The sequence below is a fragment of the Solanum verrucosum genome, unplaced genomic scaffold (genome assembly GCF_900185275.1).
Source record: "Solanum verrucosum unplaced genomic scaffold, falcon-dt-bn FXZP01000067.1, whole genome shotgun sequence".
NCBI classification, from domain to species: domain Eukaryota; kingdom Viridiplantae; phylum Streptophyta; class Magnoliopsida; order Solanales; family Solanaceae; genus Solanum; species Solanum verrucosum.
This window is the reverse complement of record NW_026020175.1, coordinates 213,813-235,848: the sequence shown is the minus strand read 5'-3', so window position 1 is coordinate 235,848 and position 22,036 is coordinate 213,813. Positions and strand designations below refer to the sequence as shown.

Sequence of the window (22,036 nt, the reverse complement as noted above, 5' to 3'; positions counted from 1 at the left end):
GAATCAGAGCTCTGCTCGATTAATTGGCCCTGCTTTTGTCAACAAATGACATCTTTTTTTCTTCTTTTTCTTAGTTTACAATGGCCGTACTTATCCTGGTGGCAACTTATAATGCAAAGCATCTAATTTAGTATCTAAGTATATCCAAATTCACTTTGAAAGAAGAATAAGAAAACACATTATTTCATTTCAATTTGCAAGTTTCTTGACAACTATATTCGAAATGACATGTGATAGATATATATGATATAAGTTTAATCATACAACAAATGAAATAAAAAACAGGAAAAAAGTCTTCAAACATGAGAATCAACACATTAATTGTTAAAAAACAGAGTAAAATAAACATAAATACTAGCCAACTATGTTCTAAAAGAAGAAGGCAAAGCTAAAATTGAGAGCTAAATTTTAAAGGCTAAGTTGCCTGTGGAATGTTTCGGCATGTCTGCTTATTGTGATCTTGTTGTCCACACATTCCACATGTAATTCTTGACTTCTTTGGTCTTGATTCACCACCGTTTTGTACCTTATCTTTTGTGGCCTGCCGAGTTTGACTTTTCCTTTGGGTGGTAGTACAATATTCGCTGCAACATCCGGAGGAATTTCCCATATACTCTCGTCAGGAATAGGATACACTGGAACTTCATATGTGTTTAATATGTTATCATTCTTGTAGTATACAGAGCAACATTCACATTCACTCGTGTAGTATTTTCTCACAATAGACAAATCATGCTTACACGACATAACATTCATTTGAAATTGCCTACACGTGCATATCCTTTCACGCATATTGACTATATGACGTTTACCTCCATCATAAACTGTATACAAATATTCAGTTGATGGGACAACCTATTGGAGTACAAGCTAATCAACACAGAAATTTGGAAGAAAGAATGAAAAAGAAGAAAGAAATTCCAGAGAAAAGAGAAGCTTCGGAGAAGTCGAAGATGTTGTCCCAAAATCAATTGTTTGATAACCATCTTGCACAAACACATGGAACACCGAGGACCATTGATCAATGATGTACTGGGCACAATCTTCACCGTCTAGCTGTAGCAATGCTCATGATCAACACACAAAAAAATATACTTAGTATAAATTGTTATTCCTAGACTAGTAATAATAGGACAAGTGTAACTACTTTTCCTTTATTTTTATTCATTATCTACATAGAGATGTATAAATAGGAGTAATGTACAGATGAAAACAACAAGAAAACTTTCTTCTCAAGTTTCTATCTTCCATTTTCTAATATGGTATCAGAGCATTAAGGTTTTCAAGATTAAGATCTCCATTTTTCCAGTTTTCCTTCATCTTTTTCTTTCTGTTCATCCTTGCAATGGTTGAGACCACTGTTGCAGTCCAAACTGGAAATAAAGCTGGAAATGGAAATCAGATCGATATCAGTTATCCTTTTTATCTTTACTCTTCAGATTCACCAGGGATGAGCCTAGTGAACTTCATCTTTGATGGAAGGGGTTTCCAGGGATGGAGGAGGACCATTCTCATAGCTCTCTTAGCCAAAAATAAGCTGAGTTTCATAGATGGTACCTGCAAAATTCCAGATCTGGATTCATCAGAATATCAACCATGGAGTAGATGCAATGACATGGTTACTTCATGGCTACTCAACTCCTTATCTAAGGACATAGCTGACAGTGTGATTTATTCAAAAACAGCTAGAGATCTGTATATAGATCTGGAACAGAGGTTTGGACAATCAAATGGAGCCAAACTCTTTCATTTGCAAAAGGAACTTAGTGATCTTGTTCAAGCTAATTCTGATGTTGCTGGATACTACACTAAAATGAAGAGACTATGAGATGAGTTAGATTCATTAAATTCAGATAATATGTGTAGTTGCAATTGTGTTTGTGGAGGAAAGCAGAAGTTGTCTAAGTCTCTAGAAGATGAGAGACTTATCAAGTTTCTAATGGTGAAGCCTATGCACCAGCAAGAAGCAGTATACTAATGATCAAGCCCCTTCCTAATCTCAACCATGCTTATTCTCTGCTCCTACAAGATGAAAACCAGAGAGAATCATATGTGAATGCACACATTCCAACTGGTTCATCTTCATTCATGGTCATAAAGCAGGGAGTTGGAAATCAAGGTTATGCAGATGCACAAGGATATACTGCTAATCAGGCCTATGTCACTCAGAAACCTCAATCAAGGAAATTGGGATAACAACTCTAGTACAAGGTTTCCATCAAAGATCACTAATCTTTTTTTGCACTCATTGTAAGAAGACAAACCATGTCAAAGATAATTGCTATCGATTAATTGGATTTCCTTCGGATTTTAAATTCACTAATAGCAAAGCAAAGAAATTTTTACCTACAATCAAGAGTAATGCAGCTTTAGCAGAAGAACCAGAGGGAGTAAACTACAATCCTAACATGGGAGGAATTATGGGTCACAATCCTAACAGTTCAGGTCACTTTCTGACTAAGGATGAGTACTCACAGGCTGTTCAGTACTACAGAGGAAACAAATGAGGAGAGTCTTCAGCCTCAGTCATTCCAAGTGATGCTACTATGAGTGGAAATGCTAATGCATCAAATGGTATAACTTATACTCATGCTTTTACTTGTCTTGCTACATTAAATTCCAGCTCTTGGATTATAGATTCAGGGGCATCTGAGCATATGTGCTTCAATCCTAAAGTTTTCATGTTTTTGACTCCGTTACCTTCACCTATGTTTGTCATTCTTCCTAATCTCACTAAAGTCAATATTACACAGAGAGGTAATACTTCTATCTTTGCCGATGTAGTGATTCAAAATGTTTTATATGTGCCTTCTTTCAGATACAACTTATTGTCTGTTGATAAGTTTGTCAAACAATTTCAATCTACTCTTCTATTCACTCCTATTGGATGTCTTTTGCAGGCCCCTTTTATGAAGAAGGCTCAAGTTTTTGGTGAAGCTAAGGATGGACTGTTCTTACTGCAGCCTGATAGTTCTAGCAATAGGGGTTGTTTTAGGAGTCATCACAATGTCTTAGGATCTAATGTATCTTCTAAATCTATTTCAGTTTCTCTTTCAGTTCCTATTTCTGTCAAATCAAAATCTGATGTAATGCTATGGCATAAGAGATTGGGGCATTTGCCTTTTCATGCAATGGAAAACATCAGTTCTATCTTGTGATGTTTGTCCCTTGGTAAGGCAATCTAGGTTATCTTTCCCCATAAGTCATATCAAATCCAAGAGGATTTTTTAACTCATCCACATTGACATTTGGGGACCTTATAAAGACTCTACTCATAATGGTTTCAAGTATTTTCTTACTATTGTTGATATTTTAGTAGAGGAGCTTGGACTTATTTGCTGAAAACAAAGGCTAATGCTTTTCCTGTTTTAAAGACTTTCTTAGCCATGATGGAGAGACAATTCAGTGTCAAGGTTAAGGTTATCAGGTCAGACAATGCTCTTGAGTTAGGAAAGAGTATTGAGACTTCAACTTATTTATCATTTGAAGGGATAGTGCATCAGACTTCTTGTGTCTCAACTCCACAACAAAATTGGGTTGTGGAGAGGAAACATAGGCATATATTGGAGATCTCTAGGGCATTGTTCTTCCAGTCAAAGGTTCATATTTCATATTGAGGTGAATGTTTGCTTACAACTACTCATCTTATTAAAAGATTTCCTTCTACTGTTTTGAAAGGTAAGTCCCCATATGAAGTTCTATTCAAAAGCAAACCTGCCTATGAAAGGCTAAGGATTTTTTGTTGTTTGATCTATGTTTCTACGTTAGCTAAAAATAGAAACAAATTTCAGCCTAGAGCAACACCTTGCGTTTTTCTAGGGTATCCGGACCATCAAAATGGTTTCAAGTGTCTGGATTTAGAAACTAAGACAATTTTCATTTCTAGAGATGTGAAATTTCATGAGGATGTTTTCCCTTTTGCTTCCAATATTTCACAACAACAATCTGTTTTTCCTCTTTTTTCTCCTTCTTTTCACATACCTAATCCTACTTGTGATGATATTTCTTTTGCCACTCTTGAACCTACTTCTGATTCACTTCCACCCCTGAATAGTCTTTCTCCAGTCACTCCGAGTCAACCACCTAGCCCTTTCTCACCTTCACTATCATCTCCTTCAAACAGTGATCATCCAATCTCTCCTACCATTCCTCAATCTCCCTCTAATCTCTCTTCTCTAATGTCTCCGAGGAGAACTACTAGAACTTCTAAGAAACCACAATATCTTAGTGATTACATATGCAATAATGTGATTCTCACTAATGTAACCCAAGCTTGTTTTTCTACCCCTGTCCACCCTTCTACTTTATCCTTTTCAGCCCTTTCATTACAGAATCAACATATTCTTCAATCTCTTTCTCTCCTCTCTGAACCTACTAGCTACTCCCAGGCTGCTAATCATCCTGGTTGGAGGGAGGCTATGCATAAAGAAATTGAGGCTTTGGAAAGGAACAAGACTTGGGACATTATTTTATTGCCACCTGGTAAGAAGGCCTTACCCTCTAAATGGGTATATAAGATCAAACATTTATCTGATGGATCGATTGAAAGGCTAAAGGCCAAATTAGTCATACGGGGTGACATTCAAAGAGAAGGGATTGATTATAATGAAACATTTTTCTCTGTTGTCAAGATGACTACTATTAGGTGTCTTCTTGCTGTCGCCGTTAAGAAATCTTAGCCTATTTTTCAGTTTGATGTAAATAATGCCTTCTTGCATGGTGATTTGCAAGAAGAGGTTTATATGAAGTTTCCCACAGGGTTAACCCCACCTAGTCCCCACCATGTTTGTCGACTCAGAAAATCTCTTTATGGTTTGAAGCAAGCTTCACAGCAGTGGTATGCTCGACTTGCAGGGGCACTCAGTTTTAAAGGTTTCTTTTCATCTCTCAATGACTGTTCTCTATTTTTTAAACATTCAGGGAATTCTATCACTTTATTGGCAGTATATGTGGACGACATAGTCCTAACATGCAACAATTCGACTGAGATTTCAGACATCAAGTCATTTCTACATTCAGAGTTTTGTATCAAAGACTTAGGCAACCTTCATTATTTTTTGGGCATTGAGATTATACAAGAAACACAAGGCATAATTATGAGTCAATGCAAGTTTACCCTTGATTTGCTTTCTGAATATGATTGCTCGCATGTTGGGAAGGTCTCATCTCCTGTGGATCCTTCTATCAAATTAGTTGTTGCCTCTAGTTCTTTGCTCACTGATCCTACTGTTTACCTGCGACTCGTAGGGAAACTAAATTATTTGACACATACTCGCCCGGATCTCTCCTTTGCGGTCTTGATTCTCAGCCAATTTATGCAAAGTCCTTGTCTTGATCATCTTACAGCAGCTTATCGAGTTCTTCGATATCTCCAAAAATCTCCTGGTCAGGGTCTTCTCTTGAACTTAGATCCCTCAATGTCTCTCCTTGCTTTTTGTGATGCAGATTGGGCATCTTGTCCTGACTCACGTCTCTCAGTAAGTGGTTTCTTCATCAGTTTAGGCGGCTCTCCCGTCTCTTGGAAATCAAAGAAACAAATTTTTGTCTCTCTCTCTTCCGCTGAGGCGGAGTATCGCTCCATGAGACGAGTCACTGCTGAAATAACCTGGTTGATTCGTCTCCTTACGGATCTCTCTATTTCGCCAATGTTACCGGTTCCTATTCACTCCGACAGCCAAGCGGCCCTTCATATTGCTCTCAACCCAGTCTTTCATGAGCGCACTAAGCATGTAGATTTGGATTGTCACTTCGTCAGACAATAATTTCTTGCTGGTTTGATCTCTCTCACCTTCATCCCTTTAGCTTCTCAACTTGCTGATTTCTTCACAAAACCCTTATCCGGGATTCCTCACCGCTTTGCACTCGACAAGTTGGGTGTTGTTACACTCCCTTCCAACTTGAGGGGGGATATTGGAGTACAAGCTAATCAACACAGAAATTTGGAAGAAAGAATGAAAAAGAAGAAAGAAATTCCAGAGAAAAGAGAAGCTTCGGAGAAGTCGAAGATGTTGTCCCAAAATCAATTGTTTGATAACCATCTTGCACAAACACATGGAACACCGAGGACCATTGATCAAAGATGTACTAGGCACAATCTTCACCGTCCAGCTGTCCCTATTTCCAGCTGTAGCAATGTTCATGATCAGCACACAAAAGAATATACCTAGTACAAATTGTTATTCCTATACTAGTAATAATAGGACAAGTGTAAATACTACTTTTCCTTTATTTTTATTCATTATCTACATAGAGATGTATAAATAGGAGTAATGTACAGATGAAAACAACAAGAAAACTTTCTTCTCAAGTTTCTATCTTCCATTTTCTAATACAACCTACATTTTAAAATTATTTTTAGAGGTAGCACACCAACTTTTATACAATGTATAAAAAAGAAATATCACAAATGGACCACATACCATCATTCCCTGTGATTCCTTCATTTTCTCCCTCATTATGTGTTCATATTTTGTGATGAGTGTTGTGCCTATTGCAATTGCTTCATTTCTGTTTGTATTGTTTCAGCGACCAATCATCTTCATCAAGTAATCCAACAAATCGTATATAACAAGATCTCTGGCCTCTTTATCAGCTGCATTCACAAATTCTGCAATATTTGAAGTCATCACCATGAATCTATTGACATGGAGTGTGCAATCGACCATCTGTGATATACAATTTCAAATAAGTATTTTTTCACCCTCTTGTCAATGTTATAGGTCTTAGCCATGTATTGATTGAATTCCTCTGTTGTGTATGTGTTAGCCATTGCAAAAAATATTTTTCTTAGGACCTTATAGTGCTTCATGAAATTTTTCTTAATATTGCCCCAAAGGTGGTATAAGCATACACAATGAGGCACCCCTGGATACACAACATAAGTGGCGTTTAGAATGCTTTCATGCCTATCAGATACGATACACATACCTTCTCTTGTTTCATAGATCTCTCGGATCCTTTCGAAAAACCATTTCCATGAATTGACTACATCAAAAGCTAATGAAAGTATTTTACCTGATTCATTGATAAAATACATATATAATGAATTAGGCTACAAAATCATGTTTAACTATTTGTAATAGTAGACTATATATAATGTGAATAAGTAGATAACATTCAGGAAAAAATTATCCTAACTCATTTAATAACCAATAGACATTCAATTTAAACTAACCTGCTGCATCCTGTGTGCAAGCCGTCAAAATTGTACCCCTATAGGATGCTTTTAAGAAACTACCATCAACAACAACAACATGCATGCAATATTCCCATCCTTTAATTGAGGCATAAAGAGCCATCCTCTGTCTTTTTCAATCTTGTAGCAGACCCAGGATTTGTATGCTTCACCATGTACAAGTAGCTAGGCAACTTTCCATACGAATTTTTAGGTTTACCTCTTAATATCTCTAGTGCCTGTTCTTTTGCCCTTCATGCCTTCATGTAGTTCAAATCAACACCATATTGATTTCTAATGTCACGTTGTATATCGGCTAGAGTATATATTGTCTTAGGCTTGTCGACATTGCTCGTTATCAAGCCTCCAACAAACTTTGAAGTAGCATGGCATTGTGAAAAAAGTCTTGATTCATTTCCACATGTGTGAACATTGTAAAATTTTCTCACCTTGAATATATTTGAATTATTAAGGCTGGAAGACTTAAAATACCATGAAAATTGATCATCAACACACGAGATAATACCAGCAAAATTGGTTGACATCATATTGTGATTGTAGCATATTATAGAATAATATTCCAAGGATCATTAAGATCAAGAATTCTGAAGTTTAGTAGTTGTAAATACTTGATATGACGCTTTTGAGATTTTACCGTGAATTCTTTCTATTAATTACATGATTATTATACCAAGTGTTTTAGATTGAAATACACTTTTTAACAAGTAAAACATACCAGAATATAATTTATACCAAGTATTCTATACTAGAATATACTTTATACCAAGTATTATATACTAAAACATACTATATACCAATTATCTAACATAAAAGTTTATGTTGGCATCAACAAACACAACAACAAGTACTACCACAAATTTGATACCAACTTATAAAAACAATTGTTACTATTCGTTGAAGTTCATTTATTACCTCGTCGTACTCGAACGCTTAACTTTGAACTGAAAAATTCTCCTTGATGACAATGTGATTCAAAACATCTTGGAGTATCTCCTTGGTCATATACAACTGACCTTTCTTAATGTCTTTGTGAACTCTTATGTTGTGTGAACTTTGTTGTCGATTATACCATCTTCGTCAATTTTCAATTCATCATGCGAGTAATTTTTGTCTATTCAAATACGTGTTTGAGTGAGTTCAACACGTTCTACCAGTTGCATATCATGGGTACAATTAGAACTTGAGTTGATAGGATTCGAATTTGACAAAATCCCGTCACCGTTTTTTTCCTTCAATGTTATGCACAAAGGAAAATCTGTGAAGGAATTTTTTCTTTTCAAATTCAAATACCATCTCAAACTTCTATCGTTGTATATCTTCACTGGAGTATAATTTCGCTTCACGAAATATTTAATTTCAATTGTATCAGTAGAAGCATAAACCCCAAGTATCTTTGTTATTTCATCAAGAATGGTATCCAAATTTGAATCCACTTTTAGTGTCACACCATCAACTATGAAATTATTGAAATTGTGTTCAATATCCCATTTACCGTGGTGTTGAACCAAAATTGCAATTTCTTCTTCCATGTCAAAAATTTCGTTATGGGTAATATGAGTAATTTTCAGTTTAAGAAAAACAAACGTAATCTCCCAAATAACAGTCATTTAATTTGTAGAAGGAAGATACGACTGATGTAGTAAAATTCTTATGAATGACCGTTATTTTAATCTTACAAAAAGGAACTGAAGAGTTCATAGTGCCTTAAATCTCTAACATATTTTAACACGATAAATTCAAAATGCAAAAAAGCTAAGGAAGTAAATATTAAATTGCCATAAATGTTATTCACTGAATACAACCATATGTAACTAGAAAACTTGTCCGCGCTTCACGCGATATAACTGTAATTTAAAATATATTTTTTTATAAATTAAGTAGAAGTAAAAGGCAATTCTATTTTGATTAGAGCCGAAATTTGTTTAGTGAAGAAGTATAGATTTAGTTGGTTGTTGACCGACGGAAAACATGGAATCTTACAACTTTCATCACCCTTATATTTAGCTCTCCAAAGAGCAAAAATCCAATTTATAAGCCCCCTTTCTTTATTTAAGGAGATTCTATCAAATTATCAGCCCCGATATGGTTCTTCATTCTTTAGATAGCCGTGTGAGAGCTCTGAAATTCCATTCAGTTCAGGTCCTTAGTTCCAGTCGAATCGTGAAAGTCCGTCCCAACAATTGTTGCAGAGGATATAAATATGAATATGAAAAAAATCCATTTTTCTGTAGGCATCCATCGGGTCCGAGATTATATACTGCTGCAGAAACTGAATCGAGGGGGTTGGTTGTTTCCTCTTAAATAAAATAATTAAGAAAAGAAATTATATCTTCACATTAAGTTGATATCAGAGAAAACGATCAATTATTTTTTTAAAGAAAAATTGACACAATAATGTTCTAACATTTTTAAAAATCGAATTACCAAATTAAGAATTTAATACAATATCATGTCCATTCCCAATTAACTTTAATTCAAACACAATATCATTCATATATAAAGTAATTAACTATTATTTAAAAATCAATCGAAGAATCAAATAGATAATATATAAGTATTCACGAATTTTAATTTCACGCAGATAAGAAAAATTGTGCATACATTATTTATGATAGCTCTCATAATAATTTATTGAAAATTCTACTTCTAATAATTTTAAATTTATAATTTCATTTTTTTTAAAAAAAACTAAAATTCTTAACCTAAAGTAATCTAAGAAGAGAAAAAGATGGATCTTATTTTCCATTTCAATAAAAGAATTAACCTAATTGATTATTTTCTTTAAATTGGGCATAATTCAAAATTTAAAAAAAATACTCAAAACCCTATATACCAATAACTAATATTTTAAAATAAATAAATAAAAGAAAGTAAAAAGACCAAAGACAGAAAAAAAGCAAAGGAAATGATATAAATAATATTAATAATGAGATTAAGGGAAAAATTAATAGCATTAATGATGAAATATTTTAAAATTTAGAAAAATGCATTTTAGTTAAACTTCCAAGACAAAATTTTGAGAAATTATTTTTTTTAAAAATAATATAAGAAAAAATGTCTCTTGTAGCCATTTCTAGACCAATAGTCGAAGCAGATGGGCAGGGAGCCCTGCAAAGGGGTAGGCAAACCATTCCTGGTAGAGAGCCAATCTACCAGTCACTAATGGAATTCCTTGGTAGGCCCCTAATAAGCTAGAGAAAGGGGGTCCTACTTGTTTTTCAAATAAATCAACATTTTTTTATTTATTATAAAGTTAAATAAATATTTGAATTAAGAAGAGTGTCATCATTTTCTGTTTTTAACTTTATTATTTGGTATGGGTGTAATCGTATAGATCTTTAGCAGAGAGATGATCTAATTTATTTATAAAAAATAAAATCAAATCACATTAATAAAAACTAATATATTTGTTACAAAGATTATAATAACTAATTTCTTGTAATAAATAAATAAAAGAAAGTATTTTTAAAAAAAAAAAAGTGATTTAAGGAAATGATATAAATGACATTAATTATCATATTAAGGTAAGGAAGTAATTAAGAAAATTAATATGATTATTGATGAAAAAAATTAAATATGATTACCTTTGATATTTTTGTAAAATTTTAAAGTTTTTAGTCTTTAAAATTAAAAAAATGTTAACAGAATTAATATATTATATTCATTATTTCTAAGAATATAAAGTATAATTAAAGATAAATAAAAAAAATAAAAAAAACATTAATTAAGGTGGTACATAAGAAAAAACACAGAAAAAAAATTAAATAATAAAATTTACAAAATTCGAAATTAGAAGAATAAAAATTGAAAGAAATAATGTGAGCACTAATTTAGGATCTTTTCAAATCACAATAATAAAAATAAAACAAACATTAATTAAAGATACATAAGGAAAAATGAAACAATTTTTTTTTTTAAAAAAGAACGGAAGAATAATAATAATGGAAAGTAATTGAAAGAATTATAATTACAACATGGATTTCTCCTTATACTTTTCCTAATTTAATAATTAAATATTTAAATTGATTCTTTTTGTAAATAATTCTTCTTATCACTTATCATTTTTTCTATAAGTTTTTCAATCAAAATGATTGAATTTTTTTCTCAATACAAATTTTCTTGTAGAAAACATTATAGTGCAACATCCTTTTAAGAGAACATTTGCTACATGACTTTTCTTCTTATATCAATATCTTGAAGAATCATGAGATACTCTCTCTTTCTCTTTTCACAAAGAAATCATGTTCTATCATCAGAAGAAGAAGTGACAAGGTTAAGGTGTCCATTTTTATTGAGTTTAATACTTAATTTTTTTTAATTTTGTAGGCTAAATATAAATAATTTTGAGAATTTCTTTTTATATGTATATATATTTGTAATTGTACAATGATTTTGAAACGTAAGATTTTTAACATATTTTAGATTCTAATAACTTTAATAATATTCCTAATAATTTTATTTTTGTGCTTTTTTGGTTTTGATTATTATTTTTTTATTTTTTTATTTTTTTTTATCCTTAAGCTTTAGACACAATTATATGCTCAGTTATTAGTAATATATTTGATTATTTTTTTAAAAAAAGAAAAGAATATGGTGCAATTTGTAGTTAGTCTATCATATAGAATATCATACTAAATAGGATATTAGATTAACTCTTGCATAAAATTAATTTCAATTTTTTCATATATCTAATGCTTACCGCGTCAATGATCTAACTATTATTTTACGCAAAAACCAACGAAATATTATCCATTCTGAGATCTGTTCTCTTCATCTCTAAATGTCCTTTCGAGGAGCTTTGTTGTTTCTGTTTTTTCTTCTTCCGTTGCTTGTTATCCTTCTTCCCTACATGACTTTTCTTTTATTTATTTGGTTCGTTGTTGAATTTTTTTTTCTCTTTGATGCGTGCATGTTCAATGAAACTTGTTTGATGTTCCTGAAAATTAAAAAGTAAAGAAAGGACGAAAAACAATTAAAACGTAGAAGATGTTTGAAACACAATCATAAAAATGAATGAAATATTGAGAAATGAGCTTAATCAAACCATGCATTTTTTTACTACTCCGTCAATAATGAGCACATCAATATCAGTTGGTGAATAACTTTTACCATATTTTTGAAATAATTCGTGATCATCTACCCTATTTTAAATATTAGAGAAAACTCTTGACATTCTCTCATATAGGTTATCAACAATTATTTATTTCTCTTTTAATTTCTAATATTTATGTTCTACAATTATGGGTATTAAAAACGACATAATTGCCACTAATATATTTAACATATTTGTTTCTTTATCTTATTCAATAATTTTTTTTAATAGTTAATAGACGAAATAGGAAAAAAGTTAAAAAAAATGAGAAAAAATATAAATAAGAATACTGGTCATAGAGAGGTGCCACATAAGATTGCTTACATTCAACTTTATATAGATGTATAGATTATTTATATAAAAATGTTTACTTATGTTTTTTCCCATAAAAAGTATTAAATAAATTTAAGTTTTTTTTTTTTTTTTTTTTTTTGACCTTAGACCACCTATTTTATTGAATCGTACCCTTACACATTTGGTGTTACTGAAGAGCTAGTTTCTAGATGTTGAGTATTTGAATTTTGCAAAGGATCTGACACTAAACTTAACATCTCTATTAACAAATAATATTCTGTCTTTAAGATCATATATAATATACCCATTTTTATACATAACTGTTTGCACTAAACAAGAATTTAAGAGATATATTGAGTTGAACCCCAATTTTTTGATGTATGATTCATTTGATTCAACAAAGTACTGCAAAAACTTGTTAAGTAATTCTGTACCATTATCAGATCTATTAGTTTTTACAATTCTATCAAACTGAGTCTTTACAAAGCTTAAAACATATTATAAAGCAGCACACATCAAACTTTATTTTCAACAAGTAAACTATGTCATTCTTGTAAAATCATCATACTTGACGCAACTCTGTTGAGCTAGAAGTTGATCAATCTTAGATAAACTCACAGAGGGACTTGAGGATACACTTTAAATCAAAAATAAATTTTATATATGATAAACAAATATATTTTCTAATTAAACCTTTAGGTTTTGGAGATATTGAATACTTATTTAAAAATTGACTTTTGGGTCTTTAACACCAATTTAAACATGGAAAACTATACAAAATAGATCCAATAGTGAAATATTTATTCAAATTGAATCAAATCCAAACTATTTATTCTTAATGGACTCATGATCCAAACTATGTACCCACTTACCTTACTTACGGATGTTGTGCAAAGTGTCCAATTAAATGACGACATTTGTCATTTGTGCCAAAATCATCATTCTTAAATAATGAATTTTGAGAAAAACAAAAAGTAGTCAATAAATCGATGACATGTGACATTTTTTCCCATATAATTACAAAAAAATAATTAATGAAATTATTTTCATCGTCTTCTACAATCTAACCATTTGCAGAAATGCCCCCCCCCCCCCCCTCCCCACCACACACACCCCGCGTCCTTCTCAATCATATACCAAACCCAATTCATAAGGCATAAAGTTTTCAACTTGTCCATAAAAGTTCTGATATTTATAATATCCGTAAAAATCTTAAATCTTTAAATTGAAATTCTTCCCAAAAGTATTCAATCTAGGTCAATTCAAATAGCTTAGAAGAAGTAGCCCACCAAATCACTCCTCAAAGAACAATACATTTTATTATAGAAGAATAAAGCTAAGTCATGAATTCGGATTCTTCTTAATCAATAACAAAGCAGTAAACTTGAATTGAAATCATTAAAATTAACTAAAAAAAATAAGAAAGCACTTAAAGTGAAGTAGAGTTTGAAAGCCTGTGATGGAAGAGGCGTGAAAAATCAAACCCACTTCCATATGACAATATTAAATTCCTCCAAAAAAATTCATGATTATTTCAATATTTAATTTTTAAAATAGGTCTTTTCTTAAATTTTAAACCATTCCACCATAGATGGAGTTAAACTTGGAAAATGGAGGTTGAAAATGGGAAGAAGAAGAAGAAAAATAATAATTGAAAATTGACTAAATAAACTTTCCACGCACAATAATCGAGTGTATCACACTCTCTATGATGTGTACGTGAAAAGTGTCAAAATGACATAACAAAACCTTACTTGAGGTGTCTAAAATGAACAAAGTCTTAAAGTGTCTAAATGAAAATTGATGCCAACTTTAGGGGGCCATCGATGGGTTAGACCTTCTCCTTTTTTATTTCGCGCATGATGTCAACATGACATCAACATTACTACTATGAGTTAATCCTCTGTGATACTCCGTCGGTATATTGATACCCTATTGGTATCGTATAAGATTGGACTTTTTTTTTTAAGAAATAAATAAGAAACAATTAAGAGAAAATTATTAAAGTCACAATCTTATTTATTAAACTCTAAACTAGTAGAAAATATATTCTTTGTGATACTCCATCGGTATATTGATACCATATCTGTATCATGTAGGAATGAGCTTAATCCTCTATGATACTCCGTCAATATATTGATACCCAATCAGTGTCATATAGGATTGAGCTTAATTCTCTATGATACTCCGTCAATATATTGATACCCTATCGGTATCATATTGGATTGTACTCTTTTTCTAAGAAATAAATAAGAAACAAAATTATTACCTTTCAGTTGGAAAGAAAATGTTAAGGGGAAGGGCAAAATGGTCAATTCATAATTAAAAGCAAATTCACAAGAAATGTGACATTACAGGCATAACAAATGTCTGGTCAATGTCAAAGAATTAATTCAGAAAGCTTTTGGCCGTGATTTTTGTACAAATTGTAGTTCTTTGAGTCCTATTTTCAATGGAACAAGAATATCGTGATTTTTTTGCTCCTATTTCGAGTTATAAATTTTCTGTCATAAACGCGCAAAATTGAAGAGCTGAGCAAGGCATATTTGTGGCTCACTTTGAAGCAACATCGGTAAGAATCCATAAATCTTTTGGTATTGATTTATAGACATGTATTTCTTTGAGTCGTCTTTCTAATGGAAAAAGAAAATCGTGATTTCAGCACTCTTACTTTAAGTTATGATTTCTTTACGATAGACGCATGAAGCTGAAGAGCCGAGAAAGACAGAATTGTGAGCTGACTTAGAAGCAATATCTGTACAAATCCATAAAGTCATTGGCCATATTTTTTACACACGTTGTAGTTCTTTGAGTCGTGTTTCCGAAGGAATAAGAAGCTCGTGATTTTGGCATTTTTACTCCGAGTTATGAATTTTCTAGCACAACCACGCAAAGCTGCAAAACAGATATATCATATCAACCTGTGAGAGGTCGATGTTGTTTCGTGAAATGCTATGATTTCGGAATATGCTGCCAAGAACCCGAAAATCCTGGTGCTTATGTACTCTTATCCAACATTTATGCCGGTGCTGGAAATTGGGACAAAGTAGCATTGATAAGAACTTTTTTGAATGATCAACGAATGAAGAAAGTCCCTCGTTGTACCTCTGTGTAGAGGCGGAGCTAGGTGGGAGTTCATGGATTCGGACGAACTCAGTAGCTTTTCCGTAGACACTGTATTTTTACTAGAAAATTAAATAAATATATATATGTATATTAACTTGTGAACCCGGTTCAATGATAAAAAAAAGACCGTGAAACACTAGTATTGTGGATACGAACCCCCCTAAATCCAAACCACCCAAACTCTTAATTATGGCTTCACCTCTGAGTTTCTAACAGATAGAACACATCCCCAAAGCAACGAGATTCATAAAATGTTGGATGAAGTATTTTTATTGATACAAACTTTAACATGGAAATATTTATTCATTTATTAGTAATACATGGTAACTAAACAACCCTTAATTAACATTCCATATTTTTATTGAACGAAAAACCATCCCTAAACAAATAATTCTTCTTTTTCTTGTTTTCATCAGTCTATATAATATGATCAATTATCACTGCAGACATCTTTCAAGTTATTTTTCGAAAAAGTATAAGCATCTTCATCTTTATACATGAACTTAGCTACTCTTGTAAGATTAATTATAGGCATGAGCAAAACTCTTGGTATAATAGTCACATCCACTTTGAAGTATTCTTCATTCAAATCCTTCCAATAATTTTCTATTTTATTTCTTAATTTTATGTGTGCTTCTTCCTTTGTAACATCATATTCATTCATATAACATTCTATACTTGAAGCTGCATTTCCTCGTTTTTGTTCTTCCTAACACGAATAAAACAAACAAAATTAATCAAATAAATGTGAGTTTAATTAAAGTAAATAACTTTTGAATCCTATGGTCTTATATTAAAAATATGAGGATATACTAAAATATCCTTTATTTTTGTGGATTTAAAGGTCAAACCCATCATTGGGCCCCAAAAGTTGAAACCAAGTTTCACTTAGCCACTTCAACTGGACGATGTTTATTTTAGACACCTAATATAGGATCTCATTAGGTCATTTTGATACTTTTTGCTGACATGTCAAAGTTAGTGTGATACACTCAACAATAGCGCGTGAAAGACTTAATTTAGCCTATTTTTATTTTATTTTTTTCTTTTTCTTCTTCTCCATTTTTCAAGCCACCACCTCCCATCATTTTTTCAACCTTAAACTCCTTCAATGGAGGTCGAATATTTTTATTCAAATCCATTTTCAAGTCATTCTTTTTTTGCAAAAAGGATAGGGGCATTTGGAGAAGACAGGCACGCTGACATGTCAAAATTATTTAAAAATTACTTTTAACATCAATGACAAATGTCGTCGTATAATTCGTCACTTTACATGTCATTCGCGAGTGTAACACATATATCATATATTTTTGTTGATATTAAAAAAGGTGTCAAAATGACATAGAGGGACCCTACATGAGGTGTCTAAAATGAATATCGCCCAGTTGAGGTGTCTAAGTGAAACATCGTGCCAACTTTAGGAGGCCACCGATGAGTTAGGCCGGATTTCAATATATCATGTGAAAAATTGGAATTAAAGAGTTATAAAAAAAAAGACATTCTTTTTAAACTAAATTTTGCATAAAGATGAGAAGAATTTTTTATTTTTGTAAGGAGAAAGATCTTTATACCTCATGTGATGAAAGATCATTGAGTAATCTTGTAATGCAACAAGAAGCAACAAGTATTGGAGGTTCAGTTGCTATCCAATCAAATACATCTTTAGTTGTAATATTTCCCATGGCTAACCAAGAAGTAGTTGCTAGCAATAGGTAACCACTTGATGGAATTCCATTCTTCATATATTGCTCCGTTCTTGGTACTTCCTTCTCATTATAGTACCATTTTGCCTCTTGAAAGTAAGCCCTCAACACCTTTTTTATCTAAAAAACAATAGTGAAAAAATTAAAAATCAATGGATAGAGTGTTTTTCAGAAATATTAAAAAATGTATACTAATTACTTGGAACCCAAGTAATATTTTTTTTAACTTGGGACAATTCTATCGCTCAACCAGTCATGCTTTTTAATGAAACATTTCTATTTTTTTATGCTCTTCAAAGAGTTGTTAATCAATTTAAGCATATGTTTCCTATCTTCTTTATTTATTTATATTTATATAAATACCTCTATTATTGAATAGTCTACTAGAATTGACTGGTTTTCATTTGCCAACTCTTTCTCAATTTCTTTGTAAACATCTAGAAGATGACAGTAAAGAATCTTCATATATGATGGTAATTGTGTTGAAGCATCAATATTCCACCTATATATATATATATATATAATTAAGAGCAATTATAATTCAAAATATTGTAAGCTATCAATATATACATGATATATAACATAACAAGAAGAATTATTACCTTTCAATTTGCCCTTGTAAATTGAGTAAGTTCATCTAGTGTGCCTTATATTGGGTTAATACCTCAAATGGTCACTCAACTATCCACTTTTGCCTCAGAAAGTCACTCAACTTTTAATTTTCACTAAAAAGTCACCATGTGAGTGATTTTCTGAGGAAAGACTGGATAGTAGAGTGACCATCTGAGGTATTAACCCGCCTTATATATCACATGTGTCATCAATAATACAAGTGATGTATGAAATTTTTGCTAATATTTTCCTTGCAACGCTATAATGAGGCCAAAAATAAACGCCTAAACTCCAGAAGCTAAGTATGCCTCTACCAATCTGCCTCTTATATAAGGTAATGCATTCACCATTTCCAATTCTTTCCAATCTGTCTCTTATATAAGGTAATGCATTCACCATTTCCAATTCTTTTCACCACCTACAAAAACAATAACATACTCAGTGTAGTCCTACATAATGGGGTATGAGGAGAGGAGAGTGTATGCATACTTGACCTCTATTCTAGAGATAAGGTAGAAAGATTATTTCTGATATATAGACCTCCGTCAATAAATAATAGTCTAGAAAAATAATAATGAATAAGTACAAGAGACAATAGATAGTAAAAAAAAATAACATATAGCTAGTAACAGAACTCTACTACAACAAAATAATACAACAAATTAATAAAGTACACAAAATAATAGAAGAACAAGAAACTACTAGAGTAATCCTACAATTACTAGCTATAGTAAGGGCAACAAGACAAAATACTCCCAACAACTAGTATATATATGAATGCACTCCTACCGACTAACCTTCTATCGTAATTCTTATACTCCATATTTTCCTATCTAAGGTCATGTTCTCGTGTAAGTTATAATTATGTCATGTCCTATCTAATTATCTCTCCGATTATATTTAAAATGAAGTTGGAACATAATCTTCGCAAATAATATGTTTGATCAAAATAAATTTAACTTGAAGATAATTGCACGTGGCGAGTTATGTACCTTGTGATATCAGATAGCTCCTTTTTATGCAACCTTTGTAAGATGTTGAAGTCTAATTTGGCAAAGTTTAGTAGGACTTGATTGTGATTTTGATTTTGTTGGTAAAATGATATGTATTTCCTTCTTTCTACCCTTACTATGCCATCTTTAATTGTAAATTTGAGTGCGTTAGCGACTCGTTGTGCAAGATGGGAGTTGCTCAATTTAGGCAAAATTAGTTTCAATTGAGTGATGGCGAAATTTAGTGCTTCATCAAGAATTTCTTCACCATGTACTCTGAATTGTGCTGCCTCATATAAGCTCAACATTCCATGCACATTGTTAATCAATTCTTTCTTGAAATTTCCTTGGTCGTTAGTGAACTTCCTAAAAGCATCTGCTTCAAATTATATGTATTATATTATGAGAAAGTAAAAGAGGACATGACATTCTTGAACTATCAATGAACATTCAATAAGTTTCGATGATTGAGTCAGGTCGAGTCTTGGGTCAAGGTCACAGTTAGGAATCGGGAGTCGGTTCATGGGTTGGGGTTAGGAATTGGGGTCACGACTTCAAAGGTTGTAGTCAAGAGCCATGCCCTAGGTCGAGAGTCAAGTCCTAGATCGGGGTTGAGAGTTTAAGTCACAGTATCTGACTCTCGACCTCAGCCCTAGGACCCGTCTCTTGAACCCAACATAGGATCTGACTCATGATCTTGGCCCGAGACCTTAGATCGACCTCAACTCGGAACTTAACTCTCGGTCCCAACCCAAATCTGGGACCCGACATGAAACCGGACTTTTGATCTTAAACCCAACTCGAGATCCAACTCTTAACCCTGACCCGAGACCCAACTCTTGACCTCAACTCGAGAATCGAGTCCCAAGTCAAGATCTAATATCGAGTCGAGATTCGAAGGCATATGCGAATCGAGGTCAGATCATAGGTCTTAGGTCGGGGTCGGTGGTAAGGTTTAAATAGAGTCTTGAATTTTTATTTTTATTTTAAATTTTATATAGGAAAGTTATTTTCCTTAAGTTTGAAAAATATAATATTTCATTTGATTTTTTTTCCCCAAAATGATATATACTATATAATATCGCTACTCACATATGCTTAACTTAAACTATATAGTTTATCGATACACATACATACATGCATAATATAGTATATAGAATATTATGTCCAATATTCCTATTTTTTATGTGTGAATGATAATTACCACATGAGTTGCCTAAGTAATCGAAAGCATAGAGCAATATCATGAAGATCACCAATCCATTCTTCATAATGAGGGTACATGCAACTCAATGATTCCTCAATCTCATGTTCAAAATGATAAGCTACACCAAGAAGTTGGATTGTGTTGATGAGATCAAGTTTGTGCAAAGATTTTGAAGGAGCCATCACTAACATCTTTCTCACTTCTTCTTTTAGGTCTTCATGTTGCTTCTCTTCCCCTTCGTTGGCTCTCTATTAATTTGAGAATATATGTGTTATCATCATATGAATTTGTTTCGTATATTGATGGTATACAAAATATTTATTTACCGGAAGATCAACATAGATAAGAAAATGGTCTCCCCAAACAGTAGGATGATGATTGCCATAACGACGTGTAATTATAACCTCATGATCCATTGCAACGGTTTGTGTGCACAACAACATTATTCAAAATCTTGAACACCCTTGATGAATTTTCTGATTTTGCCACTGGATCAACATGAATGCAACACTCAAAAGTTCCATTAACTCTTTTTAAGATGGTCTAGAAATTAATCACTTAGTCCATATTAGGTGAATTATTGGGGTACGTTACGCTCCTTCAGAAATTATTTAAAGACATAAATTAAAGACTACTTTCTACAATTATCTTTTTGATTATTATCAAACGTAACTATTTTCCTAGAAAATATAAAGTAATTAAGAACCTCATTCAATGAAAGTTAAATATGGAAAAAAAGTCTCAACAATTCTCTTGAATTTTGAATAGTTCACTTATTTTAAATTGTATAAAAAAAATATATCCAAAAATTCTAGAGAGAGTATTTATTACGAGTAGTTTAGGATTATCTACACTACTACTAATTAATTACAATTATTAATCCCTAAATATTTTTCTCTATACATTGAATTTTGAAATATCGACTATCCATACTAACTACTAGTAACTTTTTAAGAAGAAAAAATAGTAGTACTCCACTTATTAAGCTACTTCTAGATCTGGAAAATTAAACTGTTACATGAAATGATCTCAATATTATTAGAAAAATAAAAAAAAATTGGGCATATACCTTATAAATCTTGTCTCTACTGCCAAGTTGCAAATTAAAGTTTTCTTCACTTATCAATTCACTAAAGCATGGTGACTCCATTCCTATTTATAATGTTTTAGAACATGTGATGATGATTTCAGAGGTTTTGTAAAGTGGCCACAATGGTGTGGAGTCCATTCTAAATCCACTTTTACTTCTTTACTGTATAAAAAATAAACATCGATGTTTATTTGTTCATTTTGAAAAATTAATACATAATCAATCACTTAGTTTCTAATCTGCTTTTATTATTAACTATAATTATCTATCAAATTATTGAATTTATTTTATTCAAAGAGTGATTCGATAAAATTGTTATTTTATTTATTATTTTTAAAAGATGCGTCAAATCAATTCTAAAAAATAAAAATAAATGAAACGGAGTACTTGGTTAGAAATTATTATTCTCAGGGAGGAGAAGTTTATGTATGTGAAGGGAGCACAACTCCTTTATTCATTTTTACTCCTTTATTTTAAAGTTTATACGTTCTTAATTAAGAAGTGATGATTAATATTAAATTTTATCATAATATTTTTATTTTGATTTTTAATCTTAAATTTTTTTAAAATAATTTGAAGAATAAATAATTAGTATTAAGATTAAATATGAATTTTTTTTTTTATTGATATGCTAAAAATGCCACTACCAAAAAAAAAATTAAATCAACGGAGTATGTAGGTTTTATCAATGAATTATTTTTTAGGAAGCCGATCGATAGATGTCT

The 22,036-nt window shown here is 31.8% G+C and overlaps 1 protein-coding gene and 1 pseudogene across 1 annotated transcript; one reads left to right on the top strand and one right to left on the bottom strand.

Annotated features, from left to right (window-relative positions):
• Nucleotides 1-1,345: 1,345 nt before the first annotated feature.
• On the top strand, nt 1,346-1,828 carry LOC125828893 (uncharacterized). The gene has a single exon (XM_049508207.1). It carries the CDS (start codon nt 1,346-1,348, stop codon nt 1,826-1,828), a length of 483 nt encoding a protein of 160 aa, XP_049364164.1.
• Nucleotides 1,829-10,480: 8,652 nt separating this feature from the next.
• Nucleotides 10,481-20,664, bottom strand: LOC125828892 (terpene synthase 17-like; annotated as a pseudogene).
• Nucleotides 20,665-22,036: the final 1,372 nt, after the last annotated feature.